Here is a 20,503-nt window from a genome sequence, read left to right as displayed (position 1 = left end):
CTGACCTATCTACGTCCTATCTACCTCTCCCTGTTTGATTTTTACCACCTTTTGCTGACTGTATGCCTCGTTGGCATCTTCCCCTCAGCCAATAGACAATAGGTGCAGGAGTAGGCCAATCGGCCCTTCGAGCCTAATATTGATCCACTCGACTTTTTTCTCCTTGATCGGCATCCCCTTTGATCTCTCGTCTTCACACCTTACCCGTTTCATATCTCCATGTCTCCCTCTGTTACTCCAGCATCTTGTGTCTATCTATCTACCTCACTGGAGATCTTCGAACTATCATCAATCGGATCTTGTTGGGCTTTACCTTGCACTCAGCATTATTCCCCCATTTTTTTTGCCTCCTGTACACTGGATGGCTTGACTCCAATCACATGTACTGTAGTCTTTCCGCTGACTGGATTGTCATTCAACTGTACCTTGGTACACGTGACAATATTAAACTAAATTAAACTAAAAAGAAAGATCCCGTCCACTCTTCACCGACTCTATCAAAACGCAGTGATATTTTTGCCCGGCTGCATGGGGTTTTTTCTTAATCCAATCTCATTGTGCTTGTCCAATTAGGCCTTCTGAACCATTTCAGTGACCAATGGCGGCAGTTCAGTGATGGAGCCCCTCGATTTTCAACAAAAAGTGTTTGAAAACTAAAATCCCGGCAACTTGGCACCAAAAGATTCACGTTTCAAATGAAAAGGATTGGCCTCCATCTCTGTGGAGTAGGGGCTACTTGTCAAAACTTCACAACGTCAGATGTCATAAGGCCATAAGTGGTAGGAGCACAATTTCGGCCTATCGGCCCCTCAAGTCTACTCCGCCATTCAAACATGGCTGATCTATCTCTCCCTCCTAACCCCATTCTCCCACCTTCTCTGTCGTCAGGTCTGGTTACCCTTGAAGGACACCCTCACCATCTCCCCTCTTACGGTGACGGGGCCTGCAATCTCCAGCCTGGCTTTGAGATTCCATCTTGGCTTCCATCACCAAGGCAACCATTCCTCACGATCAGCGCACCGCGCACTTTGACCCCGATCCACGCATCTTGCATCCACCCATCACGCTTTTTAAAATGTGATATAGTCTCCCCCCCACCCCTCGTCTCATATTCACATCGAGGCCGGCACAGAGGTGGTGTTGCTGCCTCACAGCGCCAGAGGCCCTGGTTCGATCCTGGCCTCCGTGCGGAGTTTTTCCACGTTCTCCCTGTGACTGGGTGGGGTTCCTCCGGGTGCTGCAGTTTCCTCCCTCGTCTCGACATCGGTAACTTAAACCTGTCTCCCCGGCTCATGGAACCGTCTCTCCGTGGAGCCCACCTTCCCATCCCGGGCCCTGCCTCCTCTGCTTCAGAGGGCAACAGCTCCCCGGTGTGAAGCCTTTCAACCCTGGTAACTATCTGAGTCACCTCCTCTGCCCCAAAACACAAGCGTCTCACATCCTTCCCAAAGTACCTCGACCAGAATTGGTTCGTCACGTTCCCGCTCTAGTCCGACCATTAAGAGAGAGGCTGGGAGTCAAGGAATCTGGTTTTCCCAGTGAGAATTATGGAGCAGATTATAGTGCATGTGATGCACCAAATCACATTTAAAAAAGGATGGTGGGTGTCTCATGTAAAAGGAAGGATGACGCGTGGATCGGGGTCAAAGTGCGTGGTACGCTGATCGAGAGGCCAATGCTTGAGGAACAGTCGCCATGGCGACGGAATCCAAGATGGAATCTCAAAGCCAGGCTGGAGATTGTGGGCACCATCACCAGAAGATGGGAGATGCTCCAATTCCTGACCTGATTGCGGACTCTAAATATTTAAAGCTACGAACAATTATTTTGTAGCTGGTTCCAATCGGAAAGGTTTTGGTTGTTCCCGTCATGGGGACGTGGGCATTGTTGGCGAGGCCTCCATTTACTGCTCGCCCCCAATTGCCCCTGAGAAGATGGCGATGGGCCACCATGACTTGAACCGCTGCAGTCCTCCTGGTCATAGTCCTGTCAGGGCGGGAATTCCAGGATTTAATTCCGGGACGAAGCACCCGGGATATCTAACCTCAAGTCTGGATGACTTGTGAGTCGGAGAGGATGGAGTTCCCATTCATCTGCTGCTCGTTTTTGTTCTTGGACGTCGGGCCCTGAGTTTGGGAGATGGCTCAGAAGATGGCGCACACTGCAACGTTGGCGCAGGAAGCTGGCCATGGCTTCACAAGCTACCCCCCCTGGCTTTCCCTGACCTCCCCACACTCAACCCATGAATGTCTCCCATGCTTCAAGCGGCATTTGCTTTGCCTCATGCACCGTTAAGACTCTCTCAGAACCAAAATGCATTGTTTGTCTCCAAAATGTCATCTCTCCATCTTCATTCCCACAGGAGCCGACCTCTGCTGTCAAACATTTCAGCCAAAAGGTAGGAAAGCTTAAACCATGTCTGGTGGCAACGGTTAAACTCAACGGTTAGCTGGTGGTGTGTGTTTGGCTTTGAGGGGTGGTGCGGGGAAAGCAGATATACTTCCACAAGTGTGCTGGGGTGTAATGTCGACACGTCCTCTGTCGTGAGTCTTGGAACTGGGCTAGATCATGCTTCTAGAAACTCCGTTGAGTTCTTCACTGTTTCCCTTGTGTTTTCAGTTGCACGTTGCCTTGGTTCATAGTTACGACTGTCTGTGAATCCTTTCTGATGTTTATTTTGTATTGATTCTCACGACAAGAGTCCTTTTTTTTTTTTTTACAGGTATCCGTTGTTTCCTGAGGTGACAGGTTAAACTGGGCGTCCTTTCAATAATTATGAAAGGTCGAGCATCTTTTTGGAATCGAAGTATCACTGAGTTGTGGATGCAGATAATCCTCGTAATAACAGACCGTAGCGGGGGGAATGGTGTCCGTTATTGCCGATTGTCTGCTAAATGTTACTAGACCAAGTGGACCCTTTGGGCCCAAACCTCTCCTGCATTGGTGCAGCACCTCCCCCCTCCCCTCTCTCTCTCCCCCCCCCCCTCCCCCCTCCCTCCCTCGGAGATAGATTTAACCTGTAAAATGTGAATAACTTTAAAAGTATAACTCCGATTTCAAAGAAACCTCTTCCATTAGCACCAAAGGGGACAACAGTGAGAAAGTAAGGTGGGCCTAAAATTGTCGCGCTATCGTGCGCCGTTTTGACGGCAGTTCAGGAACAACCAAACATACAAACGAGAGTTTTAGTATATAGATATCTAACGTGGTTTATGAAAGATAACATGGATACTGAAACCTTGACAATAAAGCCAGCTTAGTTTTAGTTTGGTTTAGAGATACAGCGCGGAAACAGGCCCTTACGGCCCACCGGGTCCGCGCCGACCAGCGATCCCCGCACGTTAACACCATCCGACACCCACCAGGGACAGTTTTTACATTTACCAAGCCAATTAACCGACGGACCTGTACGTCTTTGGAGTGTGGGAGGAAACCGAAGATCTCGGAGAAAACCCACGCAGGTCACGGGGAGAACGTACAAACTCCGTACAGACAGCGCCCGCAGTCGGGATCGAACCCGGGTCTCCGGCGCTGTATTCGCTGTAAGGCGGCAACTCTACCGCTGCGCCACCGTGCCACCCATAAAGCTTCCTGCAGTACTTGACATATTACACGAATAGCAGTGTATTTGGAGGGATGTGCATATAAACAATACAGTTTTTATACATTTATTTAAAAATATAATTTTTTTTATTTTTTTATTTTACCATGTTTTTACCGCATGTGAGCAAAGCACCAAGTCAAATTCCTTGTATGTATACATACTTGGCCAATAACATCTTCTTCTGATTCTGAGAAGAAAAATCTTCTGATAAACAGCCCCCAAGCTCCAAACTACATTGACTCGGGGGCATTAGTTTAGTTTAGTTTAGTTGAGAACTACAGCGAGGAAACAGGCCCTTCGGCCCACCGAGTCCGTGCCGACCAGCGATCCCCGCACATTAACACTATCCTACACACACTAGGGTCAATTTACTATTAAACCAAGTCAATTAACCTACAAACCTGCACGTCTTTGGAGTGGGGGAGGTAACCGGAGATCCGGGAGAAAACCCACGCAGGTCACGGGGGAGAATGTACAAACTCTGTACAGACAGCGCCCGTATTTGGGATCGAACCCGGGTCACCGTGCTGCCCTTCTCTACTGTCTGTGCCAGTCGGCACGGTCTCGGTGGGCCGAAAGGCCTGTTTCATCGCTGTATCTCTCAACTAAACTAAACTAAACTAAACTAATGCCCCCAAGTCAATGTAGTTTGGAGCTTGGGGGCTGTTTAATCAGAGGATTTTTTTTCAGAATCAGAAGAAAATTTTATTGTCATTGTCTGTGTGTTTGTTTGGATTTTATTGAACCTGAACTTTTCCCATGCTGAACTAAATAAATGAGAGATTTTCACTTCTCACAACCAAATGGTATCCTGATCCTTGTCGAGGTGGACTCGGAAGGGCCGAAGGGCCTGTTTCCATGCTGTATCTCTAAACTAAGATGCTATTACAGAACAGCGCCACTTCTCTAAAAGGGAATTTATCAACAAACAGATTTGTGAAATACAGCAACAACTTCTGTCGGGCAAAGTTTGTTGCCCATTTTTTGCAGTTTCAGTTTAGTTTAGCTTAGTTTAGTTTTGACAATAGACAATGGGTGTAGGAGTAGGCCATTCGGCCCTTCGAGCCAGCACCGCCAGTTTAGTTTAGTTTAGAGATACAGCGCAGAAATAGCCCCTTAGGCCCACTGAATCCGCACCGACCAGCGATCACTGTACACTAACACACTAGGGACAATTTTAAATTTTTACCTAAGCCAATTAACCTACAAACCCGCACCTCTTTGGGGTGTGGGCGGAAATCAGAGCAACCCACGCAGTCACATGGAGAACGTACAAATTCCGTACAGGCAGCATCCATAGTCAGGATTGAACCTGGGTCTCTGGCGCTGTAAGGCAGCAACTCTACCGCTGCACCACCGTGATGCCCTAGCTTAAGAAACCCCTGTTTTTGCTGAACAAGCAATATCGCAAGCTTGTGCGTGAGTCAGAAGGCAAGTTAATCCAGAATAATAACAACACCGAGAAAATAGCAGGTTGTCTCCTTACGGGAAAATTACGTTTAAGTACACACTGAATGTTTAGCAATGCAATGACTGACAAAGCACCACAGTTCCCTCTGTGTCAAACATCATCTCCCCCCCCCCCCTTGCTGCTTAACATGCAGCGGAGAAACTTGTGCGGATGGAATCTTGATCTGAGCTTCGGAGAGTAGTTTATGCAGCTCACACATACTCACTCTATCACAAGGCAGAGTGCATGCACGTCTGAAGGTCAGATCCAACAAAGTCAAGAGGCAGGGCCCCACGGAAATATTTCAATCACCATCGTGCTGAGAACACAAGATCATAAGTGACAGGAGCAGAATTAGGCCATTCCACCCATCAAGTCTACTCCGCCATTCAATCGTACCTGGGGCATTGTGTGCAGTTTTGGTCTCCTAATTTAAGTAAAGGACACTCCTTGCTATTGAGGGAGTGCAGCGTAGGTTCACCAGGTTAATCCCCGGGATGGCGGGACTGACGTATGGTGAAAGAATGGGTCGACTGGGCTTGTATTCGCTGGAATTTAGAAAGATGAGAGGGGATCTTATAGAAACATATTGAATTCTTAAGGAATTTAGACAGTGCTAGATGCAGGAAAAATGTTCCCAATGTCGGGGGAGTCCTGAACCTGGGGTCACACTTTAAGAATAAGGGGTAGGCCATTTAGGACTGAGATGAGGAAAAACATTTTCACCCAGAGAGTTGTGAATCAGTGGAATTCTCTGCCACAGAGAATTCACTGGATGTTTTCAAGAGAGAGTTAGATTTAGCTCTTGGGGCTAAGGGAATCAAGGGATATGGGGAAAAGCCGGAACCGGGTACTGATTGTCGATGATCTGCCATGATCATATTGAATGGCGGTGCTGGCTCGAAGGGTTGAATGGCCTACTCCTGCACCTATTTTTAATGTTTCTATGTTTCTATCTGTCTCTCCCTCCCAACCCCATTCTCCTGCCTTCTCCCAATAACCTCTGGCACCCGTACTTATCAAGAATCTATCTATCTCTGCCTTAAATATATCCGCTGACTTGGCCTCCTGTGGCAAAGAATTCCACAGATTCACCACCCTCTGACTAAAGAAATTCCTCCTCATCTCCTTCCTAAAAGATCGTCCTTTAATTCTGAGGCTGTGACCTCTAGTCCCAGACTCTCCCACTAGTGGAAACATCCTCTCCGCATCCACTCTATCCAAGCCTTTCACTATTCTGTAATGTCCTGTTGTTTAAACCATTGCAACCTTTTCCTTGGATTCATGACGTTTTCTAACACAGGTGACCGCTGTGAGTGGCACGGTGGCGCAGCGGTAGAGTTGCTGCCTTACAGCGCCAGAGACCCGGGTTCAATCCTGACTGTGGGTGCTGTCTGCACAGAGTTTGTACGTTCTCCCCGTGACCTGCGTGGGTTTTCTCCGGGTATTCCGGTTTCCAAAGACTCACACTCTGGGACCCTTCCTCCGACTCATTTGGGGGTGGGGTGGGGGGGGAAGAAGAAAGCTGGGAAAGTGGAAAGGCAGGACAAAGCGTGGCAGGTAATATGTGCAGGAGAAAAACTGCGGATGTTGTTTAAAATGGAAGGTAGACACAAAATGCTGGAGTAACAGTCTGAAGAAGGGTCTCGACCCGAAACATCATCCATTCCTTCACTCCCGAGATGCTGCCGGACCCGCTGAGTTACTCCAGCTTTTTGTGTCTACCGTGCGTGGCAGGTAATAGACAATAGACAATAGGTGCAGGAGGAGGCCATTCGGCCCTTCGAGCCAGCACCGCCATTCAATGTGATCATGGCTGATCATTCTCAATCAGTACCCCTTTCCTGCCTTCTCCCCATACCCCCTGACTCCGCTATCCTTAAGAGCTCTATCTAGCTCTCTCTTGAATGCATTCAGAGAATTGGCCTCCACTGCTTTCTGAGGCAGAGAATTCCACAAATTCACAACTCTCTGACTGAAAAAGTTTTTCCTCATCTCAGTTCTAAATGGCCTACCCATTATTCTTAAACTGTGGCCCCTTGTTCTGTACTCCCCCAACATTGGGAACATGTTTCCTGCCTCTAACGTGTCCAACCCTTTAATAATCTTATACGTTTCGATAAGATCTCCTCTCATCCTTCTAAATTCCAGTGTATACAAGCCTAGTCGCTCCAGTCTTTCAACGTACGACAGTCCCGCCATTCCGGGAATTAACCTAGTAAACGTACGCCGCACGCCCTCGATAGCAAGAATAGGTGGACATAGGTGAGGAAGGGTTTTTGTTAGGCAGGTAGTTGGCCTCCAGAGATGCTGCCTGACTTGCTGAGTTACTGAGTTACTCCAGCACTTTGTGTCCCTTGGTGACTCTTGTGTTGTTCTGCCGTGCATGAAACCCAATGCATGCTCCCCGGTCTCCACACAAACTGAAGCAATTATCCGTTTGCAAAGCATTGGATTGCAACCAGTAATGTTCACACGCTGGTGAAAAAAATGATTATTCTCTGTCGGATCCTTGTAATTGATATTTAATTTCACAATCCCAGCAGGAGAGATGAATTCCATCTTGCTGATTTGAGTGCACAGCTGCCTCAGCAGTTTACGGCCTAAGCCTTGGAATTAAGTTTGCAATATATGATCGGAATGTTTGACGATATTCAGATAACCGTTGCAGGGCAAAATCATAAAGACTTCTCTGTCGCCCTTGTTGAAACTAGCTGGAGGTCACCTCACGCAGGGGAGAAATGTCAAGAAATACTTACCATCGTTGGGATTTTTGTGGAGGCTTGTTGGCATTTTACACAAAACAAGAAGTTAGCTCGCTGCTGCCTCAGATGTGACCTTTGCCACCCCTCTGGTGGCGATCCAGAAAGGACTGTTAAATCCAGAATTGACCGAGAAAACACCACGGGTCCCCCTGTGTGAAACGTAACTGGCCGGTGATGTAGAAGGCATTAAACTCTCCAAGAAGGGTCTCGACCCGAAACGTCACCCATTCCGTCTCTCCAGGGTTGCTGCCTGTCCCCGCTGAGTTACTCCAGCTTTTTGTGCCTGTCTTCGGTTTAAACCAGCACCTGCAGTTCCTTCCCACACAAATTCTCCCAAACTGTTCCGTATGGGAAGCGGCTGTACTTCCGTCACATCATTCAGAAACGCATTGGAGGCAGCTTGGTGCAATTACACTCTTGGGGCGGAGGACGAAGGGAGTGATATTGCTGAGAGAGAGGGAGAGAGAGAGGGAGGGAGAGTCCATGGGTTTCATTGCACTCCTGATCAGCAGGAGGTGGAGGATGAGAGGCATCGAGATGCAATGCTCCACAGGATTTCAGGCAGAGGCGACGCAAGTGAGCGCGGAGACCAAAATAACCCAACCATTCATCCCGACCATGAGTAACCAACGATTATGTAAGAGGCACTTCTGGTAGCTGGTATTTAACAAACGCTGTGGTGCTGCCTCTGTCAACAAGTGGCAGCACACACCGAGGGACGAATATTTACTTTGCCTACCTCCTCTGAATGCACCGTGAGCAACGACTAGATGCCTTGATGTATCTTAGATGGTCGCCACTCCATGCACTTGATCAAAGGTAAGGTTCCAGTTTAGTTTATTGTCACTTGTACCGAGCCGCAGTTTAAGAATAAGGGGTAGTGCCGTTTAGAACGGAGATGAGGAAAAACTTTTTCAGTCAGAGAGTTGTGAATCTGTGGAATTCTCTGCCTCAGAAGGCAGTGGAGGCCAATTCTCTGAATGCATTCAAGAGAGAGCTAGATAGAGCTCTTAAGGATAGCGGAGTCAGGGGGTATGGGGAGAAGGCAGGAACGGGGTACTGATTGAAAATGATCAGCCATGATCACATTGAATGGTGGTGCTGGCTCGAAGGGCCGAATGGCCTCCTCCTGCACCTATTGTCTATTGTCTTTTAAAAGCTTTTGTTGCGCGCTAACCAGTCAGCGGAAAGACAATACATGTTCGCAATCGAGACATCCACTGTGTACAGATAGTGGGAATAATGTGAATAAAGTCCAGTGCAGTCCGATCAAAGATAGTCCGAGGATTTCCATTGAGGTCGATAGCAGATCAGGACCCATCTCCAGTTGTTTTTGTAAGAAAGTTCATTTGCCTGATAGCAGCCGGGAAGATACTATCCCTGAATCTGGAGGTGTACGTTTTCACACTTCAGTACTTGCCTGATGGGAGAGGGGAGAGGAGGGAGGGGAGGTGAGACTCAACCTTGACTATGCTGATTTGAGGCCTCTTCTATAATTTAGCTGGGATACTAAAAAGATACCTTGATTGCTGATCTTAGCAATGGAATGGGGAAGATCAGAAAGTTATTGAACCTTTACCCTGTTGTATCCAAAGATAATAGAGCAGAGCAAGATAGACCACTGGGCCCTAAAAACCGTAGTGTGTCAGGGCGCCATTTTATTAGGCAGAAACTCGCAGAAACATTTAAAAACAGGTTTGTAGGTTAATTGGCTGGGTAAATGTAAAAATTGTCCCTAGTGGGTGTAGGATAGTGTTAATGTACGGGGATCGCTGGGCGGCACGGACTTGGTGGGCCGAAAAGGCCTGTTTCCGGCTGTATATATATGATATGATGATATGATAGATGAGACATATTCTGCATTTTTATGGTATCATCACACATACTGTTCCCCCAAAACACTGATTACACTGCGAGAGGCAGAGCGAACGGTGGGTTTCGCTCCTTTGCGTACCACACTTCAGTATAGGCGATTTCAACGGAGTGGCCCTTCTTGCTCCTCTAGTATCTTTGGTTGTATCTCTTGTGGCTCTGCACAGAGGGAGCAAAACCCACCGACGATTTGTCTAATCCCGTGAAAATGCTTGTATCTAATTGTAGAAACAAGGAACTGCAGATGCTGGTTTACACAAAAGGGCAGAAAGCGATGGAGTAACTCAGTGGGTCTGGCAGCATCTCTGGAGAACGTGGAAGGGTGATGTTTTGGGTCAGGATCCTTCTTCAGAAGAAGGGACCTGACCCAAAACATCACCTGTCTATGTTCTCCAGAGATGCCGCTTGACTGGCTGAGCTACACCAGCACTTTGTGCCCGTTTCTATCTGATTGGTATTGGATCACGCACATGAATATCTGTCATTGAGGCTCCCAGAAGCATTAGTCCACACTATGGGCCAACTGCCCTTAAGGGGTCCCAATGGCACTTTCCAGATTTATGTTTGTAGGGTCAGGAGAAGTTCGATGCTTCGCTTAGTCCAGTAGATCTTAGACAACCGAGCGGCACGGTGGCGCAGCGGTAGAGTTGCTGCCTTACAGCACTTGCAGCACCAGATTCGATCCCGACTACGGGCGCTGTCTGTACGGAGTTTGTATGTTCTCCCCGTGACCTGCGTGGGTTTTCTCTGAGGTCTTCAGTTTCCTCCCACACTCCAAAGACGTGCAGGTGTGTGGGTTTATTGGCCTGGTCCATGTCTAAATTTTCCCCGGTGTGTTTAGGATAGTGTTAATGTGCGGGGATCGCTGGTTGGCGTGGACTCGGTGGGCCGAAGGGCCTGTTTCCACACTGTGCTTCTAAACTAAGCTAAATGACAGCGCCAGCACCTCACGACGTTACGTGACATCTCTGCTGGTGTCATTTGCTTTTCCAGTTGGATGATTTCATGGGGGCCACCACCAGATTGTTATCATCAAGCTGCCGTGCCCACAGTTTACTTGGTCCATTATTCTACACATTTCCGAGCCAAAATCTCCTCCGCTGCTCGAGCGACTGTTTGTGTTCGCACTCGTGTGTAAAAGTCCACCCGGCTGTCTTGGTGGGAATGCTGTGCTCCACAGAGGTCAGAGAGTATGGATCGCAGGTGAGTCGCGTTGGTCGAAATGCTGAGTTACTCCAGCATGGAGTGGAAGTAAGGGTGCAACTTTGAACCTCTGCAACACATTGGAACCATGTAGCATTTAAGAGGCTACAGGTACATGCAGGGAGCGGGGAGATACGAACGTAGACGCACAATGCCGGAGTAACTCAGCGGGTCAGGCAGCATCTGGGGAGAGAAGGAACGGGTGACGTTTCGGGTCGAGACCCTTCTTTATACGTCACCCATTCTTCCTCTCCCGAGATGCTGCCTGACCCGCTGAGTTACTCCGGCATTGTGTGTCTACCTTCGATTTAAACCAGCATCTGCAGTTTTGTTCCTACACAGAGAGATATGAATCACGTGCAGTCAGCGGTCGGCACGGTGGCACAGCGGTAGAGTTGCTGCCTCACAGCGCCAGAGACCCGGGTTCGATCCTGACTACGGGTGCTGTCTGTACGGAGTTTGCAAGTTCTCCCCGTGACCGCGTGGGTTTTCTCCGGGTGCTCCGGTTTCCTCCCACACTCCAAAGACATGCAGGTTTGCAGGTTAATTGGCTTCGGTTAAAAATTGTGAATTGCCCCCAGTGTGTGTGTGTGTGTGTAGGATAGTACTGGTGTGTGGGGGGGTCTCCAGTCAGCGTGGGGTCAGTGCACTGAAGGGCCTGTTTCGGCGCTGTGTCTCTAAAGTCTAAAGGAGATTAGTTTGCAGCATCCAAGGTAGGCACAAAATGCTGGAGTAACTCAGCGGGTCAGGCAGCATCTCAGGAGAGAAGGAATGGGTGACGTTTCAGGTCGAGACCCTTCTTCAGGAGCTTCCTACACATTTTGCCGCTCCACTGCGAAAACTCCTCAAGGCTTGTCAACTTTGAAGAAGTTCTCCTCCTCTCTCCCACAAGAGTTTAGCAGCTGAAGACGGGTCTCGACCCGAAACGTCACCCGTTCCTTTCCCTCCCGAGATGCTGCCTGACCCGCTGAGTTACTCCAGCGTTTTGTGTCAGCCTTCGGTTCAAACCAGCGTCTGCAGTTAGTTTCCCCTTACTTTGCAGCACGTTCGGCAGGCTTTCAGGAAGGATGGAAAGTTCCCAGAGAGGTTGCGGGAACGTTTTACTGGGGTCGTTCAGCTCCAAGTTTCAGCTCCGAGTTTAAACCGGAGAAGCCGAGATTATTCTGGTTTGAACAAAGGGGAGAATCGCTAGCAGTGAAGGGGCGGCAGACGGAAGTGGCTCCCAGTCGGGGAGTTCTCTCCTGGGCCATGGGGAACAGAGTCAAAATTTAGGGTAAAGGATTCGTGTGGAGGCCAAATCATTGGGTATTTCTAAAACAAAAACTGGCAGATTCTTCATTAATCGTAATCGTAAACATAATTTCATAAGCCAAGTATGTTTTGCAACATACAAAGAATTTGATTTGCCATACAGCCATACCAAAAATAGCAACAAGACACACAACTACATAAAAGTTAACATAAACATCCACCACACAGATGACCCACATTCCTCACTGTGATGGAAGGCAATAAAGTCTTTCCTCCTTTTCTCCCGCAGTCGGGGCGATCGAAGCTTCCGTGTCGGGGCGCTCGAAACTCCCGCGTCGGGGCGATCGAAGCTTCCGCATCGGGGCGCTCAAAACACTTGCGGCTTGGAGCTCCTGAAGTCGGACCCTAACAAGGGTTATGGGGAGAAGCCAGGAGAATGGGGAAAAATAGATCAGCCATGATTGAATGGCGGAGCAGACTCGATGGGCCGAATGGCCTAATTGAATAGATCAGCCATGATTGAATGGCGGAGCAGACTCGATGGGCTGAATGGCCTAATTGAATAGATTAGCCATGATTGAATGGCGGAGCAGACTCGATGGGCTGAATGGCCTAATTGAATAGATCAGCCATGATTGAATGGCAGAGCAGACTCGATGGGCCGAATGGCCTAATTGAATAGATCAGCCATGATTGAATGGCGGAGCAGACTCGATGGGCCGAATGGCCGAATTCTGCTCCTATGACTTAAGAAGCTATGAATATATGAAGCATGCTATGATTTCTGGGCGTGGGCACGGTGACGCAGTGATAGAATTGCTGCCTTACAGCTCCAGGGACCCGAGTTCGATCCTAGCCACAGGTGCTGTCCATACGGAGTTTGTACGTTCTCCCCGTGACCTGCGTGGGTTTTCCCCGAGATCTTCGGTTTTCTCCCACACTCCAAAGACGTGCAGGTTTGTAGGTCGATTGGCTTGGTACAAAAGTAAGTTGTCCCTCGTGTGTATAGGGTAGTGTTAATGTGCGGGGATCGCTGGTTGGTACGGACTCGGTGGGCTGAAGGGCCTGTTTCCGCGCTTCTATCTAAATGAATAAAAACTAAATTTTAAAAAAGACTGCCATGGACGGATTCTGTGCAAGTAAACTTAGACTTCAAAGCACAAGAGTTTGGAGCTTAAGGGAAACAAAGGCTGTCATCTTGGAGATTCTTCCCGCGAGCAAAACTGCAGAGACTGAGGAAGGGCAGAGTGGTGGAGAGAGGAAAGATAAAGTGGATTGTTTGGCTCACTATGACTAACAACAAGGCCACACAGTTTGCTCAGTGGAGAATAATAAGCAGTGTGGATGGTGATGTTAGGTTGGCTGATGAAGACATAGTCTAACACCAGTCGTTAACAGCATAACCAGTTGCCAGGACTAGAGGGTCTGAGCTACAGGCAGAGGTTGAACAGGCTGGGACTCTATTCCTTGGAGCGCAGGAGGATGAGGGGGCGACCTTATAGAGGTGTATAAGATCATGAGAGGAATAGATCGGGTAGACGCACAGAGTCTATTGCCCAGAGTAGGTGAATCGAGGACCAGAGCACATAGGTTTTTCAAAACTTTTTCAGTCAGAGTTGTAAATCTGTGGAATTCACTGCCTCAGAAGGCAGTGGAGGCCAATTCTCTGAATGCATTCAAGAGAGAGCTAGATAGAGCTCTTAAGGATAGTGGAGTCAGGGGGTATGGGGAGAAGGTAGGAACGGGTACTGATTGAGAATGATCAGCCATGATCACATTGAATGGTGGTGCTGGCTCGAAGGGCCGAATGGCCTACTCCTGCACCTATTGTCTATTGTTTAAGGTGAAGGGGAAAAGATTTAATAGGAATCTGAGGAGTAACTTTTTCACACAGAGGGTGGTGGGTGTTTGGAACGAGCTGCTGGAGGAGGTAGTTGAGGCTGGGACTATCCCAACATTTAAGAAGCAGTTAGGCAGATACATGGATAGGACAGGTTTGGAGGGATATGGACCAAAAGTTGGCAGGTGGGATTAGTGTAGCTGGGAAATGTTGGGTGGTGTGGTCAAGTGGGGCCGAAGGGCCTGTTTCCACACGGTACCACTCTATAACCACCAGCCTGTCAGATCAGGCAGAGACTGACTTCAGAGGTACAGCCTGGAAACAGGCCCTTTGACCCATCGAGTCCGTGTGGACCAGTGATCACCCCGTACACTAACACTAACAAACACTGTCCTGCACATTGGGGACTGTTTACAATGTTACCAAAGCCAATCAACCTACAAAGTTCAGATTCAAACTCAAACTCAACTACAATAGGTCGAGCAAAGGGGAGGATACGGGTTGCAGAACGTAGTTCCCAGCGTTGAAGCACATCAACGGGGTAGAGGTGAATCGGACAGTCCCCGAGCTTATGGAAGGACCGTTCAGAAGCCTGACAGCAGAGGGGTAGAAGCTGTTCCTGAGTCTGGTGTTGTGCGCAATCAAGCTTCTGTGCCTTCTGCCTGATGGGAGTGGTGGGAAGAAGGAATGACCAGGATAAGACATGTCTTTGATCAAGGACACAGAATGCCGGAGTAACTCAGGGGGACAGGCAGCATCTCTTTGTCTTTGAGAAATGTTGGCTGCTTTTCCAGGTGTAAAGAATGGTGTCAAATGCCTGTGGCTGAAGTTACCTGTGGCCGAAACTGTGATTCCTACTGGTACCTAGCTAGTGATTTTACAATGGGTCGTTCCGCTTTGTGCTTCCGTTGAATACGAATTGTCGTTTTTGCCTTTGAAAGCTCCCTTTGGATACGCCTCTTCTCTGCTTCGTTTCCCCCGTACCTGGAACAATCCTCGGATTCCCAATTCCCAACCCGGACGCGGGGACTAAAATCTGGTTCTCTGTCTTCCCGCAGGAGTTTGAGAACAACGCTGGTGAGGACTACCCGGGGGACAGCTCACCCCACACCACGTCCTCCTTGCAGAATGGACCTGAGGTTTACATCCTGCCCCTCACCGATGTCTCCCTCCCAGTGTCAAGCCAGCCGTCCACCAGGCCAGGTAAGCAGAGAGGCTGCACATCTGAGCGAGGATGTGTGGGCGCGCTGGCGAGCGTCCGGAGGGGGTTTCCGAGAGCCATCTCAGGAACCATACGATACCATACATATAAGATTATAGACAATAAACAATAGGTGCAGGAGGAGGCCATTCGGCCCTTCGAGCCAGCACCGCCATTCAATGTGATCATGGCTGATCATTCTCAATCAGTACCCCGTTCCTGCCTTCTCCCCATACCCCCTGACTCCACTATCCTTAAGAGCTCTATCTAGCTCTCTCTTGAATGCATTCAGAGAATTGGCCTCCATGGCCTTCTGAGGCAGAGAATTCCACAGATTATTAAGGGGTTGGACACGCTAGAGGCAGGAAACATGTTCCCAATGTTGGGGGAGTCCAGAACCAGGGGCCACAGTTTAAGAATAAGGGGTAGGCCATTTAGAACGGAGATGAGGAAAAACTTTTTCAGTGAATCTGTGGAATTCTCTGCCTCAGAAGGCAGTGGAGGCCAATTCTCTGAATGCATTCAAGAGAGAGCTAGATAGAGTTCTTAAGGATAGCGGAGTCAGGGGGTATGGGGAGAAGGCAGGAATGGGGTACTGATTGAGAATGATCAGCCATGATCACATTGAATGGCGGTGCTGGCTTGAAGGGCCGAATGGCCTCCTCCTGCACCTATTGTCTATTGTCTATTGATACGATACAATACGATAGCTCTTTAGATTTTAGGTTTTAGAAGGTACAGCGATCCCCCAGGTATGCCAACACCATCCATCACACGATGCAATGCGATACGATGGAACTTTATTTATCCCAGGAGGGAAATTGATCTGCCAACAGCCCTAAATCACAAGATACATGAAACATGAAATTAAAGTGATGAGTGGAAATGATTGGGGATGTGCAAAGATTGGGAGGGGAGGGGGGGGGGTCAGTCTACCCCATGACAGAAGGGGGAGGAGTTGGACAGTTTGATAGCCACAGGGAAGAAGGATCTCCTGTGGCGTTCTGTGCTGCATCTTGGTGGGACCAGTCTGTTGCTGAAGGTGCTCCTCAGGTTGGCCAGTGTGTCACGGAGGGGGTGAGCCGTATTGTCCAGGAATGAGTGGGTTAACATATGATGAGCGTTTGACAGCACCGGGCTTCTACTGGCTGGAGTTTAGAAGGATGTGGGTGGGGGGACCTCATTGGAATTTACCGAGTAGAGTGAAAGCCCTGGACAGAGAGGATGTTTCCACTAGTGGGAGAGTCTAGGACCAGAGGGCACAGCCTTCAGAATTAAAGGACGTTCCTTTCGGAAGGAGTTGGGGATTTCTTTTGTCAGAGGGTGGTGAATCTGTGGAATTCATCGCCACAGAAGGCTGTGGAGGCCAAGTCAAAAGATATATTTAAGGCAGAGATAGATAGATTCTTGATTAGTACGGGTGTCAGGGGTTAGTGGGGAGAAGGCAGGAGAATGGGGTTTGGAGGGAGAGATAGATCAGCTGTGATTGAATGGCGGAGTAGATGATGGGCCGAATGGCCTAATTCTTCTCCTATCACTTATGGCATCAAATTCAAGCCTTATATGTATTCAAGAGAGAGCTAGATAGAGCTCTTAAGGATAGCGGAGCCAGGCCAGGGTTAGCTGCCTCAACGACCTCCTCTGGCAGCTGGTTCCACATGTGTACACTGCCCTGGGCTGCTGTCCTTTTCCACATCTGTACTGAACGATCAGCAACGTCCTTGGGTGGGAATTCACAGGGAGAGTGGAGGCTGTCAAAAGCCCATTCGTGAAGCCACTTGATGTGGAACCGACTCAGCATGGCCCGTTGCCAAGGTAACGTGGCCCCATCCTGTCTTTGCCGTTTGGATTCTTCCAACATAGAAACAAAGATAGAAAAACAGGTGCAGGAGTAGGCCATTCGGCCCTTCGAGCCTGTACGCACCGCCATTCAATATGATCATGGCTGATCAACTAAAATCAGTTCCCCGCTCCTGCTTTTTCCCCATATCCCTTGATTCCATTAGCCCTGCGAGCTAAATCTAACTCTCTCTTGAAAACATCCAGTGAATCAGCCTCCACTACCTTCTGTGGCAGAGAATTCCACAGAGTGGGGATAAATGGGACCCTTTCAGAATGGCAGGCAGTAACTAGTGGGGTACCGCAAGGCTCTGTGCTGGGACCGCAGCTATTTACAATATACATTAGTGACTTGGATGAAGGGATTAAAAGTACCATTAGCAAATTTGCAGATGATACAAAGCTGGGTGGTAGTGTGAACTGCGAGAAAGATGCTATGAGGTTGCAGGGTGACTTGGACAGGTTGTGTGAGTGGGCGGATGCATGGCAGATGCAGTTTAATGTGGATAAGTATGAGGTTATCCACTTTGGTGGTAAGAATAGGAAGGCAGAGTATTATCTCAATGGTGTCAAGTTAGGAAAAGGGGACGTACAACGAGATCTGGGTGTCCTAGTGCATCAGTCACTGAAAGGAAGCATGCAGGTACAGCAGGCAGTGAAGAAAGCCAATGGAATGTTGGCCTTCACAACAAGAGGAGTTGAGTATAGGAGCAAAGAGGTCCTTCTGCAGTTGTACAGGGCCCTAGTGAGACCGCACCTGGAGTACTGTGTGCAGTTTTGGTCTCCAAATTTGAGGAAGGATATTCTTGCTATTGAGGGCGTGCAGCGTAGGTTTACTAGGTTAATTCCCGGAATGGCGGGACTGTCATATGTTGAAAGACTGGAGCGACTAGGCTTGTATACACTGGAATTTAGACGGATGAGAGGAGATCTTATCGAAACGTATAAGATTATTAAGGGGTTGGACATGTTAGAGGCAGGAAACATGTTCCCAATGTTGGGGGAGTCCAGAACAAGGGGCCACAGTTTAAGAATAAGGGGTAGGCAGGCCATTTAGAACGGAGATGCGGAAAAACTTTTTCAGTCAGAGAGTTGTGAATCTGTGGAATTCTCTGCCTCAGAAGGCAGTGGAGGCCAATTCTCTGAATGCGTTCAAGAGAGAGCTAGATAGAGCTCTTAAGGATAGCGGAGTCAGGGGGTATGGGGAGAAGGCAGAAACGGGGTACTGATTGAGAATGATCAGCCATGATCCCATTGAATGGTGGTGCTGGCTCGAAGGGCCGAATGGCCTCCTCCTGCACCTATTGTCTATTGTCTATTGTTTCTGGGTGAAATTGTTTTTCCTCATCTCAGTCCTAAATGGCCCACCCCTTATTCTTAAACTGTGACCCCTAGTTCTGACATCAGTCTTAATCGCTCTTTGGTGTTGAAAAGAAAACCGCATCTTGACAAAACGTGGAGATAGCTGTTCACTTAATGAACCTTAACCACCGCACTTTACAATAAAGTAATTGTGAGGTTTTGTCTGAAGCGAGCTCTGGGAATAATCACGATGGAACTTAAGCCAACGCTGGTTTGCTGAGATGTTATCTGGGATATTTGTTCTAACTCCTCGTTCAGTAACTGTCTTCCTGCCCTTCCTGTACGCACCACTAAAACTAACAGTGTGTATGCCAGATAAGGTTGCCAACTGTCCCGTATTAACCGTATTATTTTGGGCTAAATTGGTTTGTCCCGTACGGTGCCTTGTCCCGTATTAGGCCCAACAGTTTAAGTCCCGACACTCTAGGTTTCCAACATTTTAGCTACAGGCAGTGTAGGCCTGGGCACCGCCTAACAGAGGTTGCATAGCAACCAGCCTCCCGGCCCGGGCGGCCACCATTGATGGAGCGGGAGCACATGGCCGCTGGCTGGGTGAGGTCACGTGGGGCGCGGGGCGGTGACATCACCTTGTCCCGTATTTGGGAGTGAGATTGTTGGCAAACCTTAATAATGCCAGACACCGGCTAGAACTTTTGCTGCAGTCAGTGTTGTAGATTGACGTATCATCATTATCTTTGTTGAGCTTAGCTTCGAGATGCTGCGTGGAAACAGGCCATTCAGCCCACCGAGTCCATGCCAACCAGCGATCCCCGCACACTTACACCATCCTACACACTGTACAGGAACAATTTAAATTTACACCACACAAATTAACCTACAAACCTGTACGTCTTTGGAGTGTGGGAGGAAGCCGAAGATCACGGAGAAAACCCACGCAGGCTCAGGGGACAACGTACGAACTCCGTACAGACAGCACCCGTTGTCGGGATCGAACCCGGGTCTCCGGTGCTGCAAGCTCTGTAAGGCAGCAACTCTACCGCTGCGCCACCATGGAGGAGCTGGGTTAGTCAGTTTGAAACATTACAACTTAAACGGCTCAGAACTGCACGGCTCAGAAACAGGCCATTCGGCCCAACTCGCCATGCTGACTCCAAAGACGTGCAGGCTTGTAGGTTCATTAGCTTCTGTAGATTGCCCCTTGTGTGTCGGACTGTGTACAAGGCGATCGCTGGTCGGCGTGGATTCACTCGGTGGGCCGAAGGGCCTGTTTCCACGCTGTATCTCTAATACTGAAACTAAAACTCAAACCCGTCCATTAAGTCTTTTGAAACGTGATTGCACCTCCTCCAGCTTTTAGACTGGCGTGGACTCGGTGGGCCGAAGGGCCTGTTTCCGTGCTCAGTGGTTCAATGGTGCTTTATTGCCACGTGAAACAAAGAGCTAAGGCACAGTGGAATTATTTTCTTGCAGACAGTCCAGGAGAGTATTAACGTACCGGCCCTGATTAGCAGTTGTACAGAGATCGTCTACAGAGCTAGAGGTGATCTGTTGTGGCCCCATTTCCCAAGCCCAGCCCACGCTCCAGTGCTATGTAGGGAGGAGCTGTGACCGCCCGATTCAGGAAAGCCCCAGGCTGCTGCTGGGCCTCCGGCAGTCATCTTCCCTTGGTCGACCTGTACCTTGCAGTCAACGGCGGAGCACCGGTAGAGTCGCTGCCTCACAGCGCCGGAGTCCCAGGTTCGATCCTGACCACGGGTGTTGCCTGTACGGAGTTTGCACGTTCTCCACTCCAAAGACGTGCAGGTTTGTAGGTTAATTGGCCGGGCAAATGTAAAAATTGTCCCTAGTGTGTGTAGGATAGTGTTAATGTGCGGGGATCGCTGGGCGGCGCGAACCCGGTGGGCCGAAGGGCCTGTTTCTGCGCTGTATCTCTAAATCTAAAAAAAAATCTAAACCCCACGGGTTTTCCCCGGGTGCTCCGGTTTCCCCCCACGCTCCAAAGACGTACAAGGTCTGTGGGTCAATTGGGCTCCAGTAAAAAATTGTCAATTGTCCCGTAGTGTGTGTAGGTGGTGCGTGGCGGGGCGGGGCAGGGCGGGGAGATCGCTGGCCGGCACGGGGCTCATCAGTGGCCTCAAAGGGCCTGTTTCCCCAC

The 20,503-nt window shown here is 49.1% G+C and overlaps 1 protein-coding gene across 1 annotated transcript in view; it reads left to right on the top strand.

Moving 5' to 3' along the window:
* Positions 1-20,503, top strand: part of aatkb (apoptosis-associated tyrosine kinase b) — a 207,236-nt gene that overhangs the window by 145,034 nt on the left and 41,699 nt on the right. Inside the window, 2 exon segments of the mRNA XM_078401383.1 lie at positions 2,363-2,398; positions 15,044-15,188. Coding sequence (XP_078257509.1) covers positions 2,363-2,398; positions 15,044-15,188 — 181 coding nt within the window.

This window comes from Rhinoraja longicauda, chromosome 6 (assembly GCF_053455715.1).
Source record: "Rhinoraja longicauda isolate Sanriku21f chromosome 6, sRhiLon1.1, whole genome shotgun sequence".
In the NCBI taxonomy this organism is placed as follows: Eukaryota; Metazoa; Chordata; class Chondrichthyes; order Rajiformes; family Arhynchobatidae; genus Rhinoraja; species Rhinoraja longicauda.
The sequence above is the reverse complement of the archived record's forward strand: the minus strand, read 5'-3'. Positions and strand labels throughout refer to the sequence as shown.